The 24,205-nt window shown below is 52.0% G+C and overlaps 1 protein-coding gene across 2 annotated transcripts in view; it reads right to left on the bottom strand.

Annotated features, from left to right (window-relative positions):
* LOC144138296 (E3 ubiquitin-protein ligase SMURF2-like) overlaps positions 1–24,205 on the bottom strand; it is a 77,125-nt gene that overhangs the window by 35,324 nt on the left and 17,596 nt on the right. For both annotated transcript variants that reach the window (XM_077670502.1, XM_077670500.1), the window contains exon 2: positions 6,364–6,402. In XM_077670502.1, coding sequence (XP_077526628.1) covers positions 6,364–6,402 — 39 coding nt within the window. The remainder of the gene's footprint in view (positions 1–6,363; positions 6,403–24,205) is intronic.

Here is a 24,205-nt window from a genome sequence, read left to right as displayed (position 1 = left end):
CGTTAAAGATCCCCAGGTGGTCAAAATTAATCCGGAGCCCTCCACTACGGCGCGCCTCATCGCCTGCGCTGCGTCGACGCGCTAAACCCTACAATCATCCAATCTACCGTGCTTGAGGGAGTCGACTGCGCATGCGCGCGATTGGTAACTTACCGGCATAGGCTTTACCGTCGCCGGCGGGCTTCCTTCATGAGCAGACGACGTGTAACCGTCTCGATTACAGCAAATCTTAGCTGGAGTGGTTCATTACGTTTTTCGTATTAAGAGAGAGAGAAGGCTCTTTATTGAAAAAAAGCAGAGAGTTTTGCCGGCGTTTGGAATCGCCTACATGCTTCTCTGCTAGGGGTCGGGGATGTAGGGAAAACAGGCCCTAGAAAGACGTGGGCAGAAAAAAAAAAAACAAAAAAAAAACACTGGCGTGGCTTGGCGGGCTTGACGGACTATTTTGTAGGTTGTGTCACAGAATTCACAATTTTGAAATGTGGCCGATGTCCTCCAAATATGAAAACAAACTTTTTAGAGCCTGACGCTGCTTTGAGGGGCAAGTTCATGGTCCTAGGATGGTCTTCAAAAGTTACCGGCCCTTGATCTAGGCGTTCAATATCTTCAAAAAAAAAAAAACAGGATCTTGGTGCCAAGTAGGCCACACATTCTAATAAAATATGTTCAACGGTTTCTACGGAAGAACAGTTATCGCAGTACGGGTTGGTCGTCAGTCCGAGGCAAAAAGGTAACTGTTGGTGTTGGCCGAGTTCAGTCGTAGGCGATGATATAATGTAATGATGCTCAGGAGCAAGACAACGACTCTTTCTCTCAGAAGGGCGAGCACAATGGCCGCCCCCTACTCGTGCTAAGCCTCGCCCGCCTCAAATACTTCAGTTTCTGAGCTCGCAAAGCGCTTTTACGTCTCCAAAATGGTGCTGGGCAAGGTAGCGTAGGTTACTTATTACTACAACATATTTTACTCATTTCTTGCAGCATTAAGTGCGGGCGTAAACTCTAGTTTAGGTTGATTTCAATTTTGCTCAGTAGATGGCGCCACCAACACGTTCTCTTTATTAAAGCTCTACAGGTGATCGTACAGTATTCTCAAAACAACTAATGCTATTGTGAATGCGTCATCCTAAAAGTGAAACATTCAAGCTACATTTAAAAAAAAGCAAATATATATGAGCAACAAACTTATACGAGATTTGCTTTAAGACTAACTAATCAGATGTCGCTGCCTGTACCACGGCGGCCGGAATACGCAAACCGCAAACGATGTGCTAAAACGTGTCCTACCGTTTTCAGCGGCAAACAAACTCTGGGACAGGAAACTGACTCCGCTACATGCGATAGTTCGCTAAAACAGGGGCGGGCTGATCTTTCATAACGCTCGCTAACAATGTTTATAAACGTTCGTTTATATGTATGCGTTGTAACGTTCGTTTAACACGAAGTCCTAGAGAAACTCGCTTCGTTACAGGCGATATTTAGTTAAAAACGGATATAATTTCCTCTCTGTGCACCGCAGAGGGGCCCATAAAAGAAATTTCAAACAAAGCGAGTTTTCGAATTAAGCGATTACGTTATAACAAGTATTTACGGTACTTCTAATCTATTAGGGCGCCTCGAGTGCTTGCGCTTCTGTCTGGGTTCGCGCTCTTTTCCTGCCTCTTTAAAGTCACGCAACTCCTATACGCGTTTTTACACCCAAACAACGGGGGCCCAACAGCGCGGCGAGCAGGAGGTCGCGCTCGGCAGCCGAAATGGCACACACGGTTTTCGAAAAGACCGCCCACCACATCTCGCTCCAATTGGCTCGGGGGAAGAAAGCTCGCCACGCACACAGCCGGTTAGAAAGGTCCTGCAGAGAAAAACTTGCAACGCAAACACAAGCCGCACGATGCCAACGACCTGGCATGCGCACGCGCGGAATCAACGACGCCGAGTCCAACAGTGCAAGGAATCGCAGTGTTTACAGTGCCGCCCGACGGGGCTCAGCGCTGCAGTTATGACTGGAGTGCCGTCCAACGACGTACGAGTTGTTACGACTGCAGGCCGGCACAGGGCAGAGCGTCTGCCTTTCCAGGCAGAGCTTCCTGAAAACAAGGGCGGCGGTTCCAGTCCACCTCTCATCTGATCAATTCTTTTTCGTCCTTAGTTTCAATTATAGGTCATTTTCAAGGCTTGTGTTAGTTTTCAGTGTTTAAAACGATTCCTCTCTACTAGTTAGCTAAAGGAGCAAATTAACGCCACACCCGGCTTCTTTCTTTTCTCGAAACGCCGGTGGACGTCGCTTTAGTGAATGAAGTGTTTATAGTACCGTTGTAAAGCACCTGAACCTTCCCGAGGTCGCACTAGGCCTGGTTGGCAAAGTTTAGTTCCGCAGCCACACCAACATGCCGCTAACTTCTGCGGGTTCCCACCCCTGCAGACTGCTGCTGACCCTGCAGTTGTAAATCCACTGTTACAACTTCTGCAAACTACCCGCAGACAAAGGCTTTGGGAACAAACGCTGCCCCTACTACGAGATTACAACAAGCAGCCGGCCGAGCTGCAGTTAAAAGCCTAACCAGCCCTCCGCCAAGATCCCTTCCGGCAACACTCAACCGTATACACGCGGTAACCCGCTCACATACACACACCCGAGGCGGATTCTTCCGCAGCTGACAACGGGTTTCTTATCCGGGCGGTCTCCCACAATACACAACAGCCAGCCGCTCCCGCTCCCATGACACCTGACTATCGCAACTTCCTCCCCACAACCCACACCACTCAGCAGGTGCCTAGGTGCGTAAGACCCGCCACCATTAAATGCACCCACCCATCGTCCCAGTCAAACCGTGGGGCTGAAAATTCTCCCGCGCTGATAGAGCGGCCGCAACCGATTCTGATAAACTCGGCACAGATAAAAAACGGAGGTTCGCCGGCCCATTCCGCGCGCACGAGACATGCCTCGCGCTCATACTCAGATCTACCGGGACGCAAAAAAACTAACCACGTTTCCGGCAGGCATAAGCCGAGGCAGCCAGCTGTTGGAAGAACGCGCGGTGGTTGGCCACCCCGTTTAATAAGGAGCGGAAGGTGAGGAGCCCTCGTCAAGATGAGCATGCAGGCTAGAAGAGAAAGGACAGCTGGTTAACGAGAGACGCGGCGTACGCACGCTCCACGGACCACGTCGCTGTTGCGGGCCTCATCCACGTCCCCTCCGTGGCAAGCGCAGCCGCTCTCACTTCTCGCTTGAAAGCTGCCGGTCGCCGACTCTCGGCGCCCGGAATTTCGCCCCCCAAACGAGATGTCGTCCCTTTAATCTCCGGCCACTGTCGTCGACAACACCTGGGGGAGGGGGGGACTACTACAAGGCAGGCGACTTTTCAAGTCACGCGCCGCCGCCCGCTCTCCGCTCGAAGGCAGAACGAGGCCGAGGTAAAGCGAATGTCCCAAGGTGGGCCGTAGGCCAGGGCCACGAACACGGAATTGAGCAACTCCATACTGCACTGCACCGCGCGCGCAGCGCCGCGAGCCATCCCCCCCGATTCCTGTAAGTAAACTCCAGCACTTAGATGATTTGTTCTCCTTCGCACTAAAGGGGGGACCACGAAGCGAACAAGACGATTTCGTCATACCGGTTATAACGAGAGCTCACTCAACGCTGCGTGGTATTTCAAATCTCGCACCGAAGTCGACCATTGGCAACGGAACCAGAACCCCGAAACGCGGGGCTTGCTTCAAATCATAGTTCCCAGTCGTCTGATCTGCCAGGCACCCGACCAAAAGCAGCGTTTTCGCCAAAAGTAATGGAGACGCAGCGGCCCTTTATTATACACAATGCCCGATGACGAGGTCCAGGCGCGCGATGCACGGCTCCTCGGCAGAGGCGGACACACAAAAGGCCGAGAGAGGGTGAGCGGTAGATCGGAAAACAACAGGCTGTGGCGGCGGCGAGGTTACCGCGGCGGCGGCAGCAGCTCATTAGGAGACGCAGCCGGCCGACGTGCGACCGCTTAATCCGCGACGGGCCGTGACGTCAGCCGTCCGCCGGCTCCCCGACGACCAAAGAGGAGGAGGTCATCGGACGGGCGCGCACACGTCTCATACCAGGACCAACTTTGAGGCCGCAAGCGAGAAGCACGCGAAGGACACATCCACACCGTCGACGAGGGAACAGAAGAGGAGAGGCGATCCTCCGCCACCGGCGGGGCCCGAAAACGGAAATTAAATCTCGCGCAGCGCGGGAATGTCCGGCCCCGCCAGCATCGGCTCGGCAAACCGTAGCGCGTCGTGCCCTCCTCCCCGCTTCAGACATCATCCACTCCAAACAGGCAGCCGCACACACGCACATCCCCGCTCGTGAGAAAGGCCCCCCGCGGCCGCGAGCGTTGTAAAAGCAGTAAAAGCAGAGAAGTAAAAGCAGAGAAGAACGGAGCAGCTCGGGACACGACACAACCGGCTTCCGTTTTCGGCGGCCACGAGGGGACGACGAGCCTTGGTGGAATCGGCAGCCCGCATAACTTCTCTCGAAGACGGTGGTGTTTCAATCGAACTGCAACAGCTACGGCTGAAGTTCAGACACGGGCGCGGTCGCCGCCGTAGCCTGCGCCGAGACAGCCCCGCCCCTGTCGGCACACACAGACGGAAGAATAAAGACTGGTCTGTGGAGGGAACGGGGCTGCGCTTATGGGAGCCGGGTCGCGACGTTTGCCGACAGGTCCACGCGCTTGAGTGATTGTTCTTTCAACGGTGTCTCTCTCGCATACGTGCTATACGTCTTGGATCACCCGTCTCCATCCGCTTCTGGTCTGATCTGGCATTCAGATTGTAACACTGCGTCTATGGGCATCCGCTCCTGTTCTGATCTGGCTTTTAGATTTCAAAAAAGGGCCTGCTATACTGCGAGCTTTCTCGGGGGGAAGTTTGTGAAAAAGAAAAGAAAAAAAAAACGATTCGGCCGGCACCCACGCCACACCTCAATCGTGCACTTCGGTTTTGGGACGGAGGAATCATCAAGAACATGTGGAACATGCGAGATTCGTCGTCCACTCAGCAGTCTACAATGGTTCGCTGTGACCGGTGCGCCGTTGTCAACAGTGTGCGAGATATTATTTACAGCGCGCAGGGACCTCATCACGTGTGTCGTTGGGCATAATTTTAGCGCTGCAGTCACTAGTGCTCCGTGCCCACAGTCATCACGACCCGCAACCTACATCGTCGTTTGCTGCCCCATCCCACCCCGCCACAATGCCGTTGTTGGGCCCCCTGCATTTACGAAAACGCCCCACTGGTCCACATCAAGTCTTCTACGCAGTGGCCCATCCTTAACGGCAAGATCCCTTTACTAGCAGAGGAGATATCGAAGAAGTTGGGCAACCAGAACGGGCTGTTTCAGTTAATCACCTGTGGTGACGCCTACCGGGCTTCAAGGGCCCCCTGCGTGACACTACGCGTGGTGAGGAGAACATTCGGTGAAGCGAAGCTAATGAGACCGAGGCCTCCAGTGACAGATCTCAAACCTGACCGACTTCATCGCCTCTCTCTACGCCATCCACGCAAGGCTACGTCAGCGTATACTCGAAATCCGCAATCTTTACTTTGTAACGATTCAATTAGGCGCCCTCAGTGCACAATCACCCTGCAGAACCCTAGTGAGCTTCCCCGATGAGACCAATTTGTCGAAGCGGCGACTCCTCCTTGCTCATTTGAGCGGTCATGCGTAAGGCTCGATATTTCCACGAAATATGTCCGGTCTCCAGAGGTCAATGTATTGTCCTCTCGCAGATCAATCGTGGAAGCAGATTTTCATCACTGAAATCGCTACCCTAACCGACCTTCCTTGTGCATGGTGGCACCATACGTCACATGGGGGGAAAGGTGCCTAAAGCGTTTCGGTGATCTCCGGACACATACAAGCCGTGGCATCTCCACCGGCTGGGATGACACTTCTTTCCCTCAAGCTAGCGCAAGCTGTCGGTGCGGCGCACCCAACCGCATCCCGACATCGTCCATTCTGCAACACTAGCTCATTCCTACCTACGAACCTACGATTTTTCCCAATAAGACACCAATTGGAGGGTTAACGCTGAGCTGTGTATCGTAAAGCCACCACCCTTGGTCCCCGGTCGTCCGTCATACGCTACAAGAGCCGCATAATCAGGGCGTACGCGGCAAGCTCCCAGACACGGCTTCCAGGAGCATCGAATGAGACGGTAGAGCCCGTCCAAGCGCGTGCGCGTCACACTCGGCGGTCCAGACGATACGAAAGGCCCGCACACACAATGCCTCCCCGCACCATGCTTCTGGCAAGCTCCCGTCTTGGCGACGGCACTAGGTCGCGAATGCGACAGCGCGGACAGGGAATGCAAATCAAGAGGAGGTACTCACGGAAGAAGTCTTTCTTGCTGAGATTTTTGGCACAGAGTACTGCAAAAGAAAGAAAAGAAAAGAAGAAACAGGATGTCAGCAAGGAACACGTACAGCCGTTCCGTACAAAGTACAAGCAGCCAAACGCCCGCTGCACATTGCATAACGTGCTTAGTTAAGTACGTGCGGACTCTGCTACGGCGTGCATCTGCCTTGGGCAAACTTCATAAGCACCTGAAGACCCTCAGCCCTAAACGAGGACTCGCCTGAACTGTAAAACTAAAACAAGAAATCCACAATTTGCTAGCAGCTTTCGCCCTTGCATGCGCTGTCAAGGCACACAAGGTTGTACACGTGTGCTGTTCTCTCTTGTTAAGCAGCATAAGGGGGAATTCATGAAGGTGCTTTTGCTCTCCTCCTCTCGAGCGCGCGCACACACATATTAGATACATTTAAGAAGGAAAGCAAAGTGTCAAAAGCACCAAAGAAGGCGAGGGGAAGTGAAGTAGAGCCCGAGCATCCAACCACACGGTAAAGTTCGTGTTCGGGTTGGGTCTTGGCCACAAAGCTATCGTCACAGCCTTTAATTAAACGCAATGAAGCACTCATACCCCCGACAGATATATCTTGCTGTAGCAACACTTCCGTTGGACATCAACTTTCGAAGGGATGGCGCATTGTATACTTTTAACACTCAAGAATTTCGCGTGATTCTCCATCCCAGTGTTTTTCCTCCGTGATTCCGTCACAGAAATTCTAAGTGCCGTACGCTGGGGAAGGAAAAAATGAATCTGCCCATCTTCAAATGACTGTCAATTATTTTGCTGTTGAATGCGATGCGCCTCTATTTCGTAGTATCTACGCCCGTGCTCACAGCAATTACGTCCCTCACAGCATTTTGTAACGTCCCCCGTGCTCACAGCAAAAATTAGCCATTTTGAAATGCAATTAGCCTTCTTGTAACGCAAAAGTGGGCAAAGCGTGGTGTACGCTTCGCGCACCCCGAAGCTTTTGCCTTTCAATGCTTCTTCCTTTACTTTCCTCAATGTTGTCCTTCATTTCCTTCGCGTCGTTTTCACCCTCTTTTTTTTAATGTCCGAGAAGCAAAACGGAGTACACAGTCTGCAATACCGTGGGCAGTACGGACGACCGCAAGGCCTCAAGACGGATGGGTTGTCGCAATCAAGATATGGCTTCGCCCGCTTCAAACACGTGGACCGAACGGTCAACGAAGCAGGAGGCGAACAGGACGACGCATTTACAAGAGAGCAGGCAGGATCGAAGAACTCAGTGTCTGAGACAGCAACATGCTGACACAGCAAAAAGTTGCAAATCAAGCCCCCCCCCCCCCCATGGGTTTCGAAACTGTGGTCTACCCGTAGACAGAAGTGGGGGAACATCCATCAGAAACTGCTACCACAGATGACAAACCATCTGCCCGACCGGCGACGCGAACCTCCGAGCTCCTACAGCACTGGAGCAGAAGTAGCAAAACACCGATAGGTAGTAAGTAGCCAATCGTAGCCAACAGCAGCCAATCGTCGCGCGCGGATTAAGCGCTCGAGTTACGTCCGCCCTTTGGCGTCGCTACAGAGCCACATGAGCGCAAAAAAGTTACACCAGCTAGGGCGACCTTGCAGAATCAGAACCGGATTTCCGCGGGAAGCTGCTACTGCAGCAAGCCTCTTCAGAACTCTATCAAAACAGCTGCAACTCCCAGTGCTCCTTCTCCTGAGACACCAGAAAGCATGCAAGGATTTGAGTTTACCGTATTTTCGCGCGTATAAGCCATGCCACCGCCCCCCCCCCTCCCGCTTTCCGTCGACGAATAAAACATATATCCCGCGTATTCCCCGTACATTTTATACACAAGAGGATGGACCAGATCTACTACGCAAGCAACATTACACATTTGCTTATGCAAAAGAACCTGCCTAGCTGACTAGGCAACTAGATGACTTGCCGCCTACATTTTTTTTCAGTTGGTATATTGTTGAGCAGTGTGTGTGCAAAATAAGCACTATCAACGGGATAACAGTGGTTTAGTCGCTATTACTGCTACAGGGCTATCACGGCCCAACGCGCATTGCGGTGAAGCTACACCAAAGGAAATACCTCGCATATAATCCGCACCTCTACTTCACCCCTGAAATTTGCGAATTTTTGGTACGGGTTGTACGCGCGAAAATACGGTATTTTTGTTAAAACTAGCAGCTAACCTTTAAACTCTGTGCCCCACATTCGCTGCAAAGATTCAACTCCCTCCCCCAATTAGTAAAACATCCTACGCTCTTCAGACAAAGCTTCTAAATAGGACGAAAAAAAATTGCTCCTTCAGTTCATTCTTCCCATGAGAGCGTCTGCACCCTCCACCACGCATCATCCCTTGACGTGCCCTTATTCCTTCAAAATTTACCACCGCGTTCATCGTTCCCTGCTACCAGCGAAGGACACCGAAAACCGCTCGTAAAAACCACAGAACAGGTACTAGTATTTTTTTCTTGTTTTCGAGCGCTTCCAGTAAACACAAGCGCCTACAGTCGTCCGCCTCGGCGCCTATGCGATTCGGATTGTCCGGCACAGTGCGTCGGCGTAGTCGTACGCCTCCTCACCGAGACGGCGGCCCACGTGACGGGACAGGTGGCGGCGGGCCACACCCCCCGCCGTCTCCTTGGCAGTGGTCTCAATGAGGACGTCGTGTTCCCATGCCGTCGCGTAACAGCGCCGCCGCGCATACCTTCGATTGAAAAGGTCGCTCCCCGGGGCGAGGGAGGAGGAAGGAAGGAAGGAAGACACCGCAGTCAGCCGCCGGACGAGAAAAAGCCGGCAAGAAAAGAGTCGGCACAGAGAAGAAACCCACCGCGTGTGAGGTCCGGTTTCCCAAAAGTAGCCGAGAGGGGGGAGGAGACACCAGGTAACAACCTAACGCCACGCAACCGGAGGAATGGAGGAGGAGGGGTACGGGCAAAGAAGAAAACAGCGGAAGGGAACCCCTCACGTGCTTGCCCAGTCATGCCCTGTAGATATACGGGGGGGAACGAATTGGGGGGAGAGGGGGAGCTTTCTGCATACTTTCCAAACGGCCTCTTTCCGGGGGCATGGCTCCTCCTGCAGCCTCCCCGGTCTGTGGCCGCCCCAACAAGACACGGCGGACGTGAATAAAAAGGAAGAACTGGCGAAAGGGGCGCGCCGGCATTCGTGTCCAGCAGTCAAGAACGCCAAAAGAAGGCAAAGGGGAAGGAATCTATCCATTTTTCGTGTTGAAGCCGGTTTATTTCTTGAAATGAAAAGAAGTGGAGAAAGATATGCTCCCTGAGGGGTACCCGCAGCGCTTTATACACAGCCGCCCCCAGCACCCCCCAGAAGGATTTCGACACCCCCCTAAAAGATTCCTCAACCACAGGCACCTTGACTAGGAATCTATACACACCACCTCGATTTCGACACCCCCACAAAATCGAAAGTCTGGATAAACCCCTGGGTACCCGAACCCACGACCTTCAGATTAACGGTCGGATCGGGGTGTAATATATAGCGACGTAAACGCGTGACGACAGAAAACATTCTTATCAGCGCTAGGGCAGCGTGTGCCCCGCGTCGGCATCGATCGGGTGACAGGGGAGCAATGAAGCGTTTATTGATCCTGTTCATTAATTCACTTTGAAATACCCCAGGCTATCACTCTGGTCCGAGGAAACGCCTGTCATTTGCATTTAGGGCCAAAAACACAATTCTAAAAGGAGGCCCAAACAATCCAATCTCAAAGCAGGGTGGAGGAACCCAGAACCATTGCACCCCACAGTTGCTAAAAGCTCCGGAGGTCCTGAAAGCAGACGTCAGAGGGCTGAAGGACTGAATGCAATTCAAGGACACCGTTGTTGCACGTAATTTGAGTGCCACTGATAGCCCGCCGACTAATGGGCCAAAATGCGGTCATTGCTGAATCATGCCACACTGCTGAATAACTTATCGACCCCGCTGCACTGGCCTTGACTCCGTTATCTTCGAAGCAGCAGACGACGCGGTTGGGACGAGCGGCTTTCGCCGTTTCTATACGTCGCTGTTCGATACATGTCGACAGCTAGGCCCGAGTTACCGAGGCACAATACAGACGCACAGCGCTCGTATATTTTTACACGCGACTTGATTTTTTTCTCGGCGACAGGGAGTTTCGCAACATACTACATCAGGCGGAGAGAAGGAGTGACTTAAAATGGCTGCGGTTGAGCTCAGCTAACCCTGGTTATGCAAAGCGAACGCTTGGTTTTTAGCCTGGTTAAGTCTTGGTTTCACTTGGTTAACTTATTCTCGGCCTTTCGGAGCAATTTGCGTCAAAAGACGACGAAACGAAAGCGAAGAGAAAAAGACACAACACGACGTAGCAGAAAGGAAGTCTTTGATAATCGCCAGACTTCCGCCTTCGAAGCGCGTAAGCAGAATTGCAACTCTGACGCAAATTTTCATTAAACATTATTCGCGCACGCCGTCGACTTGCTGCATTCTTTATGGTTGACTGCTAGTTAGAAAACTGGGGTTGATTCCTGTGTCATAGGATTCGGTCAAACATGAAGTGAAATGTGCAGCGAAATCTGCAGCTGAGAATGATTTGCGGGTCGGCGGCTGTTTTGTGGGTGTGCTTGGCGAGCGACGCCCTGCTGGCGCGTCGCTTCGGCAGAGGTGTACTGGCGTCATTTCCTTGACGGATACGACGTCAGTGAAATCTTGGGGTATCGCGGCATAAAACCCTTTCGTGTTAAAATATAAAACCCGAAAACGAACAACGCTAAGTATAATGTATTAATTAGTACTAAAGGTTGCTTCCCCGCAAAAAGACCCTGTGTGCAGGGGTGCACCCTTTACAGACCCCTTGGTTCGTTGTACAGGCGTCACTTCCGTGACGGATATGACGTCAGCGAAATCTTCGTGTATCCGGGAATAAAACACTTTCGTGTTAAAAACTAAATCTTCATAAACGGTTTACGGCGCAATTCGCTGAGTAAGCGCGGCTGCAGCAAGCCACTTCGAAACGGAGGTTTTGGGCGACAGCTTCATCGCACAAGTGCGAATGTATGTAAGAGTGCGCTCTGTCTGTTGGATGTGGAGGTAGCTAAAAAACGCTCTAAACTAAGATTCGTGGCTGGCTGCCCGCCCGATGCCCGTGCAAAGACTTCACGTGAACTGATTAGAGACATGGTTTGGTGACAAAAGTACATAGAGTTCGCCACAGTAGACGGGCGCGACGACGATGATGACCCCCCTCGTCATTATGAGCGCGTAAGGACTAGTGGGGTAACGTATTCGCGCGCACATCGTCACACCCTTCACAGGCAAAAACGACAGACCAGTTCTGCGTGCATAACACAACAGCAACCGCTTCCTTATTCCCATCTTTCCTTTTTTTTTCCACACCCAGCGCAGTCATCATCACCAGGAATCGATCAATCGGCCACAACGGCTTCGTGCGTCACGCGTCGATGCCTCCCGGGCGGAGTACATCGCTCTGTGCCGAACACTTCCGATTTTCTCTCTCTTGTCGCTCCCAATTCTAACCGTAGTTTCAAGGGGTTTCGCGCGTTTGACCTCCTCCGTATGTCCCACGTTACGAGAAAACAGACCGTGCCCAGTCCCGTGCTCGATTCGTGGGCCGGTCGGTTTGGCGTGATGATGATCGACGCGTTTCAGCCGGCGGAGGCGCCCCCGATATCGTCATCACGAAACCGCTTTATCCGAAGTGTTCGACATTCACCGAAGTGCACCGAGAGCAAATAATCTCCGCTTTTAACGAATTTATCTCGCATAACGAAGCCAGACTAATATCCCGAGGAGTTCATTATAAACGAGGGCCTACGGTATTTGCGTATCCTGCTGCCACAACTAGCAGCGGGAAATATGAATTGGGACGGTCACGGTAGCAAAACTGTCCGTAGAAACGCAAAGTGCCCAACACACCTTAAAGGAACCCTGCAACACTTTCGATAAACACTTTCACTATTTCCTTCGCGTCTGGAAGCACTGCGAAAGCTACAGCTATCGCCAGCGCGGAGCGGCACTGCGCGATTTGCTCGTCGCGCCAGATACGCCTTCCGTTTCTGCTTTGTTTTTGTGGCTTGATTTTTTAAGTTGCTATCGAAAAGCGTTCATCGCTGCAACTGAAGAAAAACCGGCCAACAGGCGCCACGTGGCCTCGGTGACGCAATTCGAGCCGTCGAAGAACTTCAAGACCGGGAAAGAGAGAAAAATATTTCGAGCGAGTTCCCATGTTATCTGATGGGCATAGAGCAGTAATTTTTGGCTGAGGTACTTCGCGACCCCCTAATCTAAGTACTGGGTGTGTTTGGTGACTACGTTCTGCAAGCATTTAAGATTTAAAAAAAAAGTTGAAGAAACTGTTGCAGGGTCCCTTAAGATCTGTTTTGAAGGTGTTGATGGGCCCATACTAACTCTGGGGCATTTGCCAAGAACAACTGGATCCTATAAGTGTACGTAACTAGAAAAGTCACTGCTATACTGATGAAGTGATGGTGGCACACGTGGGCCGCAATCATCATCGTCGTCACCCCCGTCGTCATCGTCGTCGTTGCCACGAATAGTGGCGCCGCAAGAATGTATACCGTCTTTTCGCGCGTATAGCCCGCCTCTGGATATAATCGGCACCCCCACGTTCAGCCAACCGGAAAAGAAAAAAAAATCTTCGCGTATTGCCCGCCCATTTGATACGCGAAAGGCTGCGAGCTGCTCAAGCAACGCATCACATACTATGTAGGCAGAAAAGGTGTATATTTAGCAACTAGAATAACCTGACCGCAAGTTGAAAGTCACAAATCACTAATTAAATTCACTTGTTAGAGTGCACTTGTCCTTGTTTTTTCTTCCTTGTCCTAGTAGGTTTTGAGCAGTCGCTGCCATGGAAGGCTGTCAGTGTTACTGCGTAGGAGCTTCACGGCACAACGCGCATTGCCGTGAAGCTGCTCTAAAGGAAAAATACCGCTTACTACCCGCACCCCTACTTTGCCGCTGAAATTTTCGCATTTTTGGTGCGGGTTGTACGTGCAAAAATACGGTAATCTCGCTCAACGAATGGAGTAGGCCATCGTAAGACAGGATTGACTGTATAAGCATGTGAGCGTCCTTTTGTTCTGCAGTGGACACAACAGGCTGATGTTATTACGAATACGGTGAAAAGTAAAAAAATTCCGCAGAAATTCAAGTCACTGTGCAGCGGTAGCACGCCACTACATTTAGAGAAAAAAAAAAAACTCATACACGACGGCGATACAAATGACCGAACTTTGCTGCCTAAGTTGATTTGACGCAGTGATTTGACGTCAAAAGAACGTCTATCTACACTTTGGCGAGGGAGGAAGAGGCGGTATAGATCGGACACGGCTTCATTTGCATTCGCAGCTCATTATTATGGACCCAAGGCCTCGCAGACTTTGGTTCATTATAATGAGTTGCCGCTACCACGGGAGTTCAACGAACGAACCCGACCAGCCTGTGATGATGGTGAAACAGCTGCTGCTGCGGGGTTATCGAGCTGGCCGCGGTGACAAGGTCCAATCGACCTCAAGACCGGCGATCGAACTTTTTGCCTCTGTCCCCGAAGTTCTCCGCGTTCGATCGTCTACGCCTTCACGGTGCCGGCGACGTAATAGCGTGAATTATTTTGTTGGCGTTGCCTGCACCCACGCATGCACTGCCTTGTTTTCTCCTTGTTTTTCGATAATGATGACGCCTCTAAAGCGGGATGTTTATTGGGCCACCTGCCTGAATAAGCGTTCGTGCGCGAACTGGCACGGCACTTGCTCGGCCGTAAATATCTGCGAGCAGGATATCTTTTTCCCCAAACACTCGACACGAAGGCCTTTCGAGTACTTCGAAACGCGCGCCTGTCGCCACTTTTATTTATGCCCGTTCTCCGTACACAGCTCACGCCCTGGTATTTTTTTTTCCCCCTTTCGTCCGTGCAAGACACAAATAATTATCCCAATTATCATCAAAGGCGAGGGGCCGAAGATTACCTTCGGTATTTTCCGTTTCGTGCTTGCTTCGCACTCGGGTATACATGCGACGGCCTGACGCTAGTCCCAACGTTAAGCTTAGAGGTCTAACGACGGTAACATGAATTGTACCCGCAGCTCACCGTTAGCGCCACCTAAAGTTAAGCCTACGGGGAGCAATGATGCGTACCCGCGGAGATGTATTGGTTAATGCCTACAGCCCGCATTTTCCGTTTCGTGCGAGTCCCGAAACCCGGCGCCTCTTTCTATACAGCTTTGGATGAACAAAGTTTGTACCACTACCACCACCACCACCCACACAATGTTGAAAACAGAGCCCTCTGTGTAGTTACATTGGTACAGGACGCCCACGACAATGACGCGGTCCAACAACCCCACAACGAGGATTGGCCCCACACGCTTATTAGCCTCGTCTATAAGGGCGCCTCTACTCAAAGCAATGCAGTTTGTTCATCACCACCATCGTTTTACCTCTAAACCACACCGGCCACTGTTATACGGATGCGTGTGGGACGGCTCCGCTGCCGTGTATATACTATTCTGATCAGGTCGACCTCCTTTGTTCTATTCCCACTCCCCTCCTCTTCTTATGCCGACTTTTCGGTTCGCATGACTAAACTTCTTCTCGGCCAATCCCCCTATGGGTAGGCGCCATTTTCTATGGGCCGTCACCACTACCACACTGGACCCTCCAGTCGGAGGCGCAACCGGAAAGACCCAACGGGTCGCCGTGTCCATGGACTTCTGAACCTGAAAGAGCGGGCGAACTGTTCGGTTGGCCCACCCGCTAATACGGCAGCCGGTCGACGTAGGAAGTAAGCGACTTCTTGTGCGAGCGTTGCCACTTGGCCCCAAAACGATGTGTATACGGGGTAGCATTCAAGTTTCCGTCCATTATACTACCAGACAAAAAAGAACAGCCATCACGTTCTTTCGTGTTCAACGACGGTTTCCCGTACATTGCATGCACACTTCACGAAGTTTCCAAGCAGACAGAACGCAGCGACGGTTCTGGACAGGGAAATCAACAGCGCTCTCCTGCTTCGGATCACCCGCATCTAATCTAGGCGCCGCTGTGACGGGCGCGCACGCGGTGATGTACAGAAACTCGTTCCGAACAACAACCCCGCACGAACTGAGCCCTCATAAAGAAATAGCAGAGGAATAAAAGAGAACACCACACAAGAGACACAGGAGGCCCGAAACGCCATTTCCGATTTCCCACATCGGGCCAGCAGCAGCACCTCGTTTGTACTATCGGCGTCAAATGAAACGCGAACACGAAAATATGAACCTGAACACACAAACAGCGCGATTTCTTTCCATCCAAGCCAAAATGACGCGTGGATTAGTTACAAAAACAAAGTTGGGAAAAGTAGATTTCCAAACATACCAATAGTATGCCATTATATGAACTCTATGAACAGTATTTTTCAATTTTGCACGTTCTGGTTCATATTTCCGTGTTCGCGTTTCGTTTGACGCCGATAGTACCTGCACACCAAGTTACACAATCAGAGGTCAACGTCGAGAATTCCGTCCCGGGATATCGCATGCGCGAAGAGACGGCGCGAATTCCTGTGTCTGTTGCAGGCATTCAACAAAGTCTCTTCCTTCCTTCCTTCCTTCCTTCCTGCCCAAACTACGCATCGCTTGGTCAGCCCCATCATCTTTCGGGCTACTGGCGCACCGTGGTGATCGTACACACACACACACACAAAGGCCTCCCTCGTGGCTCTGCTCTGCAGCGCTACGCGCAACAACAGTTCCGCCCAGGAAATCGGTCAGCCACAAGCGCGGTCGGCCAGCCTTTCGGGAGGCCGCGGCGCGGACAGGTCATGTGCCACTGGGCACACGCACAAGCGGCGGCGGTTTTTCGTGTACACGACATAACGCTTCGCTGCACGCGCTGACCGACCGCGGCGCAGCCCTGTACACCATCGTATACACCGCTACTTCCGCCGCCTCTCCAAGGGCCAGTAGGACGAACAAGTAATGCGTGCGCCGCTTATTGCTTTCGTTTTCTTCTTCTTCTCTCCCTCTTGGAAGAATACACTGTTATGGTAAATATGGTCACTGGGCATCACCATTCCCGTGCCAATATCACCATAACCATCGATCAGTAGCAGCAGCAGCTGTGATATTTAGGATAATTATAACGACACCTTATGCCGTAGAGAACAAGGCAACGCCTATAGCGCTAGATATTCCCGTAATGTGCGTGTACTCACCATATATTCACATTTTAACACGAAAGTGTTTTATTCCCGGATAAACAAACATTTCAGTGACGTCATATCCGTCACGGAAATGACACCAGTACAACGAAGCAAGCGGCCTGTAAAGGGTGCACCCCTGCACGCAGGGTCTTCTTGCGGGGAAGCAACCTTTAGTACTAAAGAGCACGTTACACTTAGGGTTGTTCGTTTTCGGGTTTTTTATTTTAACACGAAAGTGTTTTACGCCGGTATACACCAAGATTTCACTAACGTCATATCCGTCACGGAAATGACGCCAGTACACCTTTGCCGAAGCGACCCACCAGCAGGACGCCGCTCGCCAAGCACACCCACAAGACAGCCGCCAACCGGCAAATCATGATCAGCTGCAGATTTAGCTGCACATTTCACTTTCGTGTTTCACCGATTGCTATGACGGAGGAATCAACCACAGTTTTTCCCTCAGGTTCATCATCCCCATCATCACCGTCGTCGTCATCACCCTGCTTGTGTCCACAGCAGGTCGTAGGCTTCTCCTAGCGTCACTAAATAAAGGCTTTTAGAGTATCGGCACTCTTTGCTCTCATTGTTATGTGCCGCCAGGATTTTCATTGGTCGGTCGGCACCACGAGATATTTGTTTACATATGGGCGCAGCCATTTTGTTTCTGCGCGCACCTCCTTCCTCTGTGTCTCTGCTGCGCGGACGCTAGAGCGGCCGGTCGTGTCCTTGTTTTGATTTCATCCCTCCGTCGAGTTAAAGGTCTTCCTCTGGTTACCTAACCTACTGTATCAGTTCGTGTGTGAGTGCGTTTTTTTTTCTAACAATTTTTAAATACTGCATAAGAGAGGTGTTGTCGCAAGTAGACCTTTCACGTAAAAAAAAAAGACGGAAGCCAAATTACAAGGTATGCAGTGTAACGTGAAGAATTTCCTCGGCATTATAGTACTATAAGGACACGATATATGGACCATCCCGCGACGGGACTCCTCATTGCATTACATACTCTGGCGACTCCTAAATTACGTTGCCAAGTCGGGAACTTCGTAAAATCGAGAAAGCATTAAGCGTATATGGGCAACTGCGGAAGGGGAAATGTGAATTTTTCCCGTTAATTTTTGGAAATTCGTAAAGTGGGGTTCTTCGTAAAATAAAGGTTCATCTATACTCGGGTTTCCGGGTATACCGGGCAATGGCGCGTCATGCCTACCACATAGGACTATGGACTTTTAAGTGCGAATGACCTTCTTAAGCGACCCTGAATCACGCGTCCACCGCCGTCCGTCCGTCCGCACCACATACCCACTTAGGGCGATTGGCCAAGAAGAGTTTCTAATTTCTTTAGCACATACCCACTTAGGGCGATTGGCCAAGAAGAATTCTTTCGCATCACCCGTGCATTCCCACTTCCCCATCGACGACTGCTGCTTCGCCAGGAGCGGAAGTCGGGGCGAGTACTGCGGCGTCTACCTCGTCGGTCACGTCTACGCGAACCTCGTGTCGCACGCCGTGTCCACCTCGCCGGTCAGGGACGAGTCGCCGTACAGTGCCGTCTACACCGACGCGTACTCGGGCGACGGAATCGTGGTCGTCACCCTCTACCTCGCGCCAAACATCTCGCGCGACGACGTCGTCGAATACGTGGACGCGGTGATGGAGAGTGTGCCGGTCAGGGACGAGTCGCCGTACAGTGCCGTCTACACCGACGCGTACTCGGGCGACGGAATCGTGGTCGTCACTCTCTACCTCGGGCCAAACATCTCGCGCGACGACGTCGTCGAATACGTGGACGCGGCGATGAATGCCAGACGCGTAAAGCCCTCGGACCCGGTCGTGGTTGTTGGGGACTTTAACGTGGACGTGCGAAAGGGCGGCGAGTGGTTGATGGAATACATGCTCGCCAACCACTCCATGACGTGCCTACCGCTAGAGGCTCCCACCACCATCAACGGCAGCTACGGCAGCTACATCGACCTGGCCTTTGCGAGGAACTGTCTGATACGCGCGGTCTTGCAACAACTCTTGACCGTACATTTCAGTGACCACAAGGCGGTCATAATGACCGTCAACTACAACGACAACACCAACAAGAGCTGAATAAAGAATACTGTCGTTTCACTTTACTTGCCCGTGTGTGTGAGATCTCCTCGAACATACACTTTAATTCACCAAGATTTCCAGAGAACGACTAACGGGGTGTGTGAATCCCCACTTGATCACGCGGGGTGTTAAATGCAACTAACGGGCGAATGCCAACACAGTTCAACATAACTCCCCCTCATAGCATCACCCGTGCATTCGCACTTCCCCATGCTCCCCTTCGGGGAAATGCGGGTAACTTTTTTGTATAGAACAGTTTTAGTTGCGAATAATTTTGATTTACTGATTGATTGAATTGAGTTTTATTTCCAAAGAGAGTACATGATGCTTGATTTTGTATGAACACACTAGTAGAATGGACTGACTGATTGATTGATTGATTAATTGAGTGATCGATTGAATCTATCGATTGATTGATTGATTAATTGAGTGATCGATTGAATCTATCGATCGATCTATCGATAAGAACATAGCGACCGACGGCAGGTGATAAATATTTACGTGAGGCAGGACATGGCATGAACATGCATGATCGATGATAGTGCGACGAATTTAGTCTTGACCCGCCAATTTAGCGGGCCCGCAGTCACCGCCCTCATTCATTGGGAGTGCCACAGGACTCTATCAATCACCTCTACCGTTCCTAACAGCACCATGCACCCCAGCCGGATTTCTTGATCTTCGGATGTGCGAGCACGGAGCCACTCTGCCACTGCCCATTTACTCTTGCGACTATAGCAATGCTTAAGCGCAACACCTGCGACTTACGCCTCACTCCCATTCCGGCCTCTTTACAACCCCCCCGTGTTTACAGCTGTAGAACTTGTGTTGTAGTAAAGAGGAATTGAGGTGTGGATGAGAACCTGAAAAAATCCCTCTCTCCAGCATCCTCCCCATGACGATGATAATGAATTAATGATCAAGATGCCGTGACGCGCGTGTGTATGCGAGAGCGTGTTTTTCTATGATCGTTTTCTAGGATATAAACAAAAAAACACAAGTAATTCGCATTGCTAAGTTATGCGGTATGAATCAAGCCGGATTCCTCTTCAAACTTTCGGCGATAGTGAATGATGGCTGAGTAAGATCCGATCGACTTTTACCGAAGATTAAAACGCGTCAATCAGTCCCATGGAGCTTATCTCTGCGCCGCGACAGTGTGCCGGTATCTCCAAAGATACCGACGCTGGTATCCGCGGTTTGCACCGTACCTCGCGTGCATATCGTTGGTTACCTATGTCAAGCTGAAAGCCTTAGCTGCCCGCGTAGTTTGCGTTATCGTGGTCCCTGCACTGGTGATGCGGAACTATCACCAGCACTATCGGCACGCGCTATAGCAGAATTAAGATAGGAATAGCGACAGCCAAGTACCGTAACAGATAATGTCATCGATTGTCAGCAGTTGTAAAAATATTTGCACAGAACCATCCCCAGTGGAATAAAAGCTTTGAACGGCTATTGATAACGCGAACGACGACGCCGGGGGCGAACCCAGGAGATATCGCCGAATAAAACAAAAACTCCATTGCAAGCAGAAACATCTACGCATTAATTAATTATTATGAATTATCTGGAAAACAATGAAACGCCGGAGAAAGTGCGCAGATCCTGTCGAGAGAATGTATCTGTAGCGCGTATTATCGAAACAATCATCGAAAGTATATTGCAGGCTGTCGCACACTGCTTGGTTGCTTTTCTTCGGACGGGGTGACACCTGCCACGCGAGGCGTGTGCCGCCTTTTACAAACTCCGCTATGTACGCGCGAAAAGGACGCGTACGCAATCGGTAGCGATCGTTTGTGAGGGTTTGAGCCGTGGGGAGACATCAGGTTACTCAGATTAAGAATAACCGTCGCTTTTTTTCTCTCTCTCTATACAAGAGAGAGAGGCAACAGCTGAAAATGCCGCTTCTATTTTATAAATACGGAGATCTCCACCCTATCACCTATCACCCTGCCACCCCATCACCAAAAAAAATTCGATTTTTTTTATGTCCCACAGCAATCTCCAGGAGCCTGATTCGGCAAACTGAGCACGAATGCCTAAAGGCGCATCGAACCTCCAGAACGGGCGGCGCGAATTTTCATCGACGGCGATCGTAAAACCACTGATGATACTATACCGATGGTCAAGTGACCAGCTTAATACTACAGTTAGTATCACCGGTATAGTGCTGTCACTGGTTTTTTGGGCCCAAGCGACAGCTGCACAAGTAGCGATAACAAGTAGCGATGTTGCAGCGATAGTTGTTGCCCCTCATGCCGCTCCAAAGGTTTGTCGCCACCGGTGTGGTGGAATGCGCTGTTTCCCACGCCAAAAGTGCCGCGCTTATATATGCTTCCATCCTCGCGCCGCCATATCGCTCGAAAGGGAATTTTCTTTTTAGCGACACTGACAGAACCTACTCCGCGTTTCGTCCATCCGCAAACCCCGAGCGCTCTCTTGCTTTCAATCGGAATGTATTACGGAATAAAAAACTTGTCCTGCGCGAGTTTCAGTCAATAATACAATCACTGATTCATAAAAAAATCTCCAGCTTCGTGCAGTGAACGTCCGCCAAATTAAGGGACCCGCGGGTTAGAGCTTTGACCAAAAATGGTATTTTGCCCATCGTGCTGCCGCCGATTTTCTCTCACCGCTGTCGCGCCTGTCTCCCAATGAACAGAGCAAAACAAAGTTTTATGAGCGCACAATGGCTAATAACGGACATTCGGTTCCAGGCATTGTTTGGCTACCTATTCTGGTTTGAAACGTGGGTCAGGAGGAGACAGAGGGAATAAACTTAACTACGAGCACCGTAATGTGGGGTGAGGGCCACAGCCCAGGATTCCATTACACTCCTGCTGGAACGGCCCTTCCCACCAGCCTAGCCTGGGACCGTAGCTGGACAGCTCCCTCTCCAACTACTCACGGGAAATGCACACAATTCTAGGAATCTCGGCGCAGAATTAACACAGCGAAGGCTAGCGCAATTGTACTGCGTACGAAAGAGCAAGCGGAGTTTAGGACGAAACTCTCCGCAGCCGCCAAGTTCCGGAGACACATCCGAGCCTCACGCCCAGTCCAACGCTCGTTCTAATGTCGGCGGCGGCAATCACCCAACTTTGGCAGACGGACGGCGAACAAGTCGTTCTAATGTCGGCGGCGGCAATCACCCAACTTTGGCAGACGGACGGCGAACAAGTCTCGACCTGCTGGCGAACCGACTGCAAGACGCACGTGCACTGGCGGGGCGGGGGGGGAGCACGGAGAGGCACGAAGCCAGGGATTCCTGCGCTTTCGTTGCCCGTTCTTCCGTCACCGCCGCGAAGCGAAACCGGTTGGCCGGCCGGCTGCCCAGACATGCCCGCACACATACTGGACGTTGCGGCAGCGGCAGCAGCGCGATTTTTTCGCCGAGAGAGCCCTCGCCGGTCGGCACGATATGCTCTCAGTTTCCGCCGCTTGTACACAGAGCCAAACACCGCCAAGGCGAGATGACCCCGTGCACGTCGTCGTCCCGGGATGACCTGCCTCTTGCCCTGCCACAACGGGTGGGCATTGAGAAATGACACGTCTGCCCGCTACAAACGCTAGATGGACGGAAAGGATGGAACAGAGCGGCGATGTTGCGGAACCCCCCGGCTTTTATACCCCGGCTGGACGGCCTTGTTCCTTAGGAGCCGCGGCGTGAACGACACGACACGGGAGCGAGGTTATGAGCGAGCCCGCGATTGTCCGCCCGGAGCAGCTGCGCCCACGCACACAATAGGCGCCTCCAGGGAGAACCTCCAGGGAGAAAGTGGCCACGCGCACGCACAAAAAAGCGGAAAAGGGCTTCTCTCCCGGAAAGCCGCCACTCGGATCCGCGTTTCCCCGTGGCGTAACAACACGAAGGTCAGCTCCATCAAAACTGAGCCACGCGTCTGCGGTTTACTTCCCAGCCTGCGGCGTGCAGAGGCTACACAGGACTCGGCTGATTCGTGATCACCGTGACTTTTCACTAGGCTAGCGTACCGTGGCAAGAGGCACAGCGAGGGGAGAGATGTCCTTTCAATGTTCCAACGCCTCCTGGTGTTCTTCTTAACCGGCCTGCGTAGAATGTGACGGCGAATTATACTTAAATCACCTGAGACGATGCTCCACGTAACTTGCGAAGCGGCGCGGGCGCATCTTGCGAGCCAGCGTACGACTGCTGCGCAGACCACGCACGTCCTTAAGCGTCAGCAGAATTTCTTTCATGATCCACAGTTCTTCAAATTCTGGGAGGTTTGGCGCGCCGAACCTACGCGTGTGTGAGAAGGCGAAGAAAGCCTTGCATTTGTCCTCAAACGCGAAAAGCGACCGTCGGCATCAACACGAAGGAGAAACTGATAAAGTTGACTTTGTGTGGGATTCGAACCAGAGCCTTCGCAGCAGGATACGGCACACTGCCAGCGGGGAAACAACAGTCAGCCTGGCACGACAGGTGAACGTGTGGCGGCGTAGTGCAGGGCTCCGGATTAATCCTAGCAAGTACGAACTCGCCACGGCTGTCCGACCGGACGGCCACTAGTTTGTTGACTGAACACCGGGATGAGTTACCGCCGTGAAAGTTCTCCACAACTGTCTCCGACGCCGAAATGGATCCCATAAATAAATCGGCCAGCGCACAGACCTAATGACACACAGTTTCGCTGCGCCAGCTGGCAATATCGTGCACTGAGCAGGACGGACTCCTGCTCACAATCGCTCTTGTTCAGCTCCACGATCAGGCTTAACTACTGGCAGCTCCGAGTACCGTTTGACGACATTAGGCCTCAAAGCGTACCGTTAGGCGTAACGGAAAGCCGGCACATACTCGCGCCTTCCCCCTCCCCTCTTCCGCTTCGCCGTCAGCAACCAGTTCGGCTGACGCCTCAGAGCCGGTGAGGCCGTTGCTAAGGCTTCACCTTACATCAGGGAAACCCAAGATGGTTGGGTATACGTATAGTAAATAAAAGGAACCCCACCAGGCATGCAGACTTCAACTTTCGCGTGTACGTTCCCACAAGAGTAGAAAACAAGAACGGCGACCAAGTGCCCAAAAAAAAACCAGGGTCCACTTACACCGCGCGACCCTTGGCTAATTGAAATGGCCCTACCCAGGCGTGTGTGCGTGCTGCACACATTACCGTACACTGGCCTTTCTTTCCATTCCCAGGTCGTCACAACGCAGGGCCCGGCGGCCGACACGTAATCGCGCCGGGTCCCCCCGCCGATGGGGCGCGATTAGATACGGCCCGCCGCCGACCCGCCAAGCGGTGCCAGCAGCCGGCGCCGCGGTTAGCAGACGACCTCGGCCAGGCCGCGGATGTGTCCCGCTTATCTCGGGGGGGTGACCCACCCCGTTGTCGTCAGCGGCGGCGGCTCGTGCGCGTCTACGTGCGCGACGACGGCGACGACAACGTTTCCCGCTCGCCAGACGGCCATTAAACAAAGGAGGACGCGATCGACAGACAGCGCCGGTTGCGCGGCACGGCACGCGCTGGCACACCGCGAAAAGAACCCGACACAAGCGGAGAT

Source organism: Haemaphysalis longicornis, unplaced genomic scaffold (assembly GCF_048455015.1).
Source record: "Haemaphysalis longicornis isolate Haplotype H1 unplaced genomic scaffold, Haemaphysalis longicornis Haplotype H1 scaffold_5, whole genome shotgun sequence".
Classification (NCBI taxonomy): domain Eukaryota; kingdom Metazoa; phylum Arthropoda; class Arachnida; order Ixodida; family Ixodidae; genus Haemaphysalis; species Haemaphysalis longicornis.
Note: the sequence above shows the minus strand (reverse complement) of the source record. Positions and strands in the feature narration are given on the sequence as shown.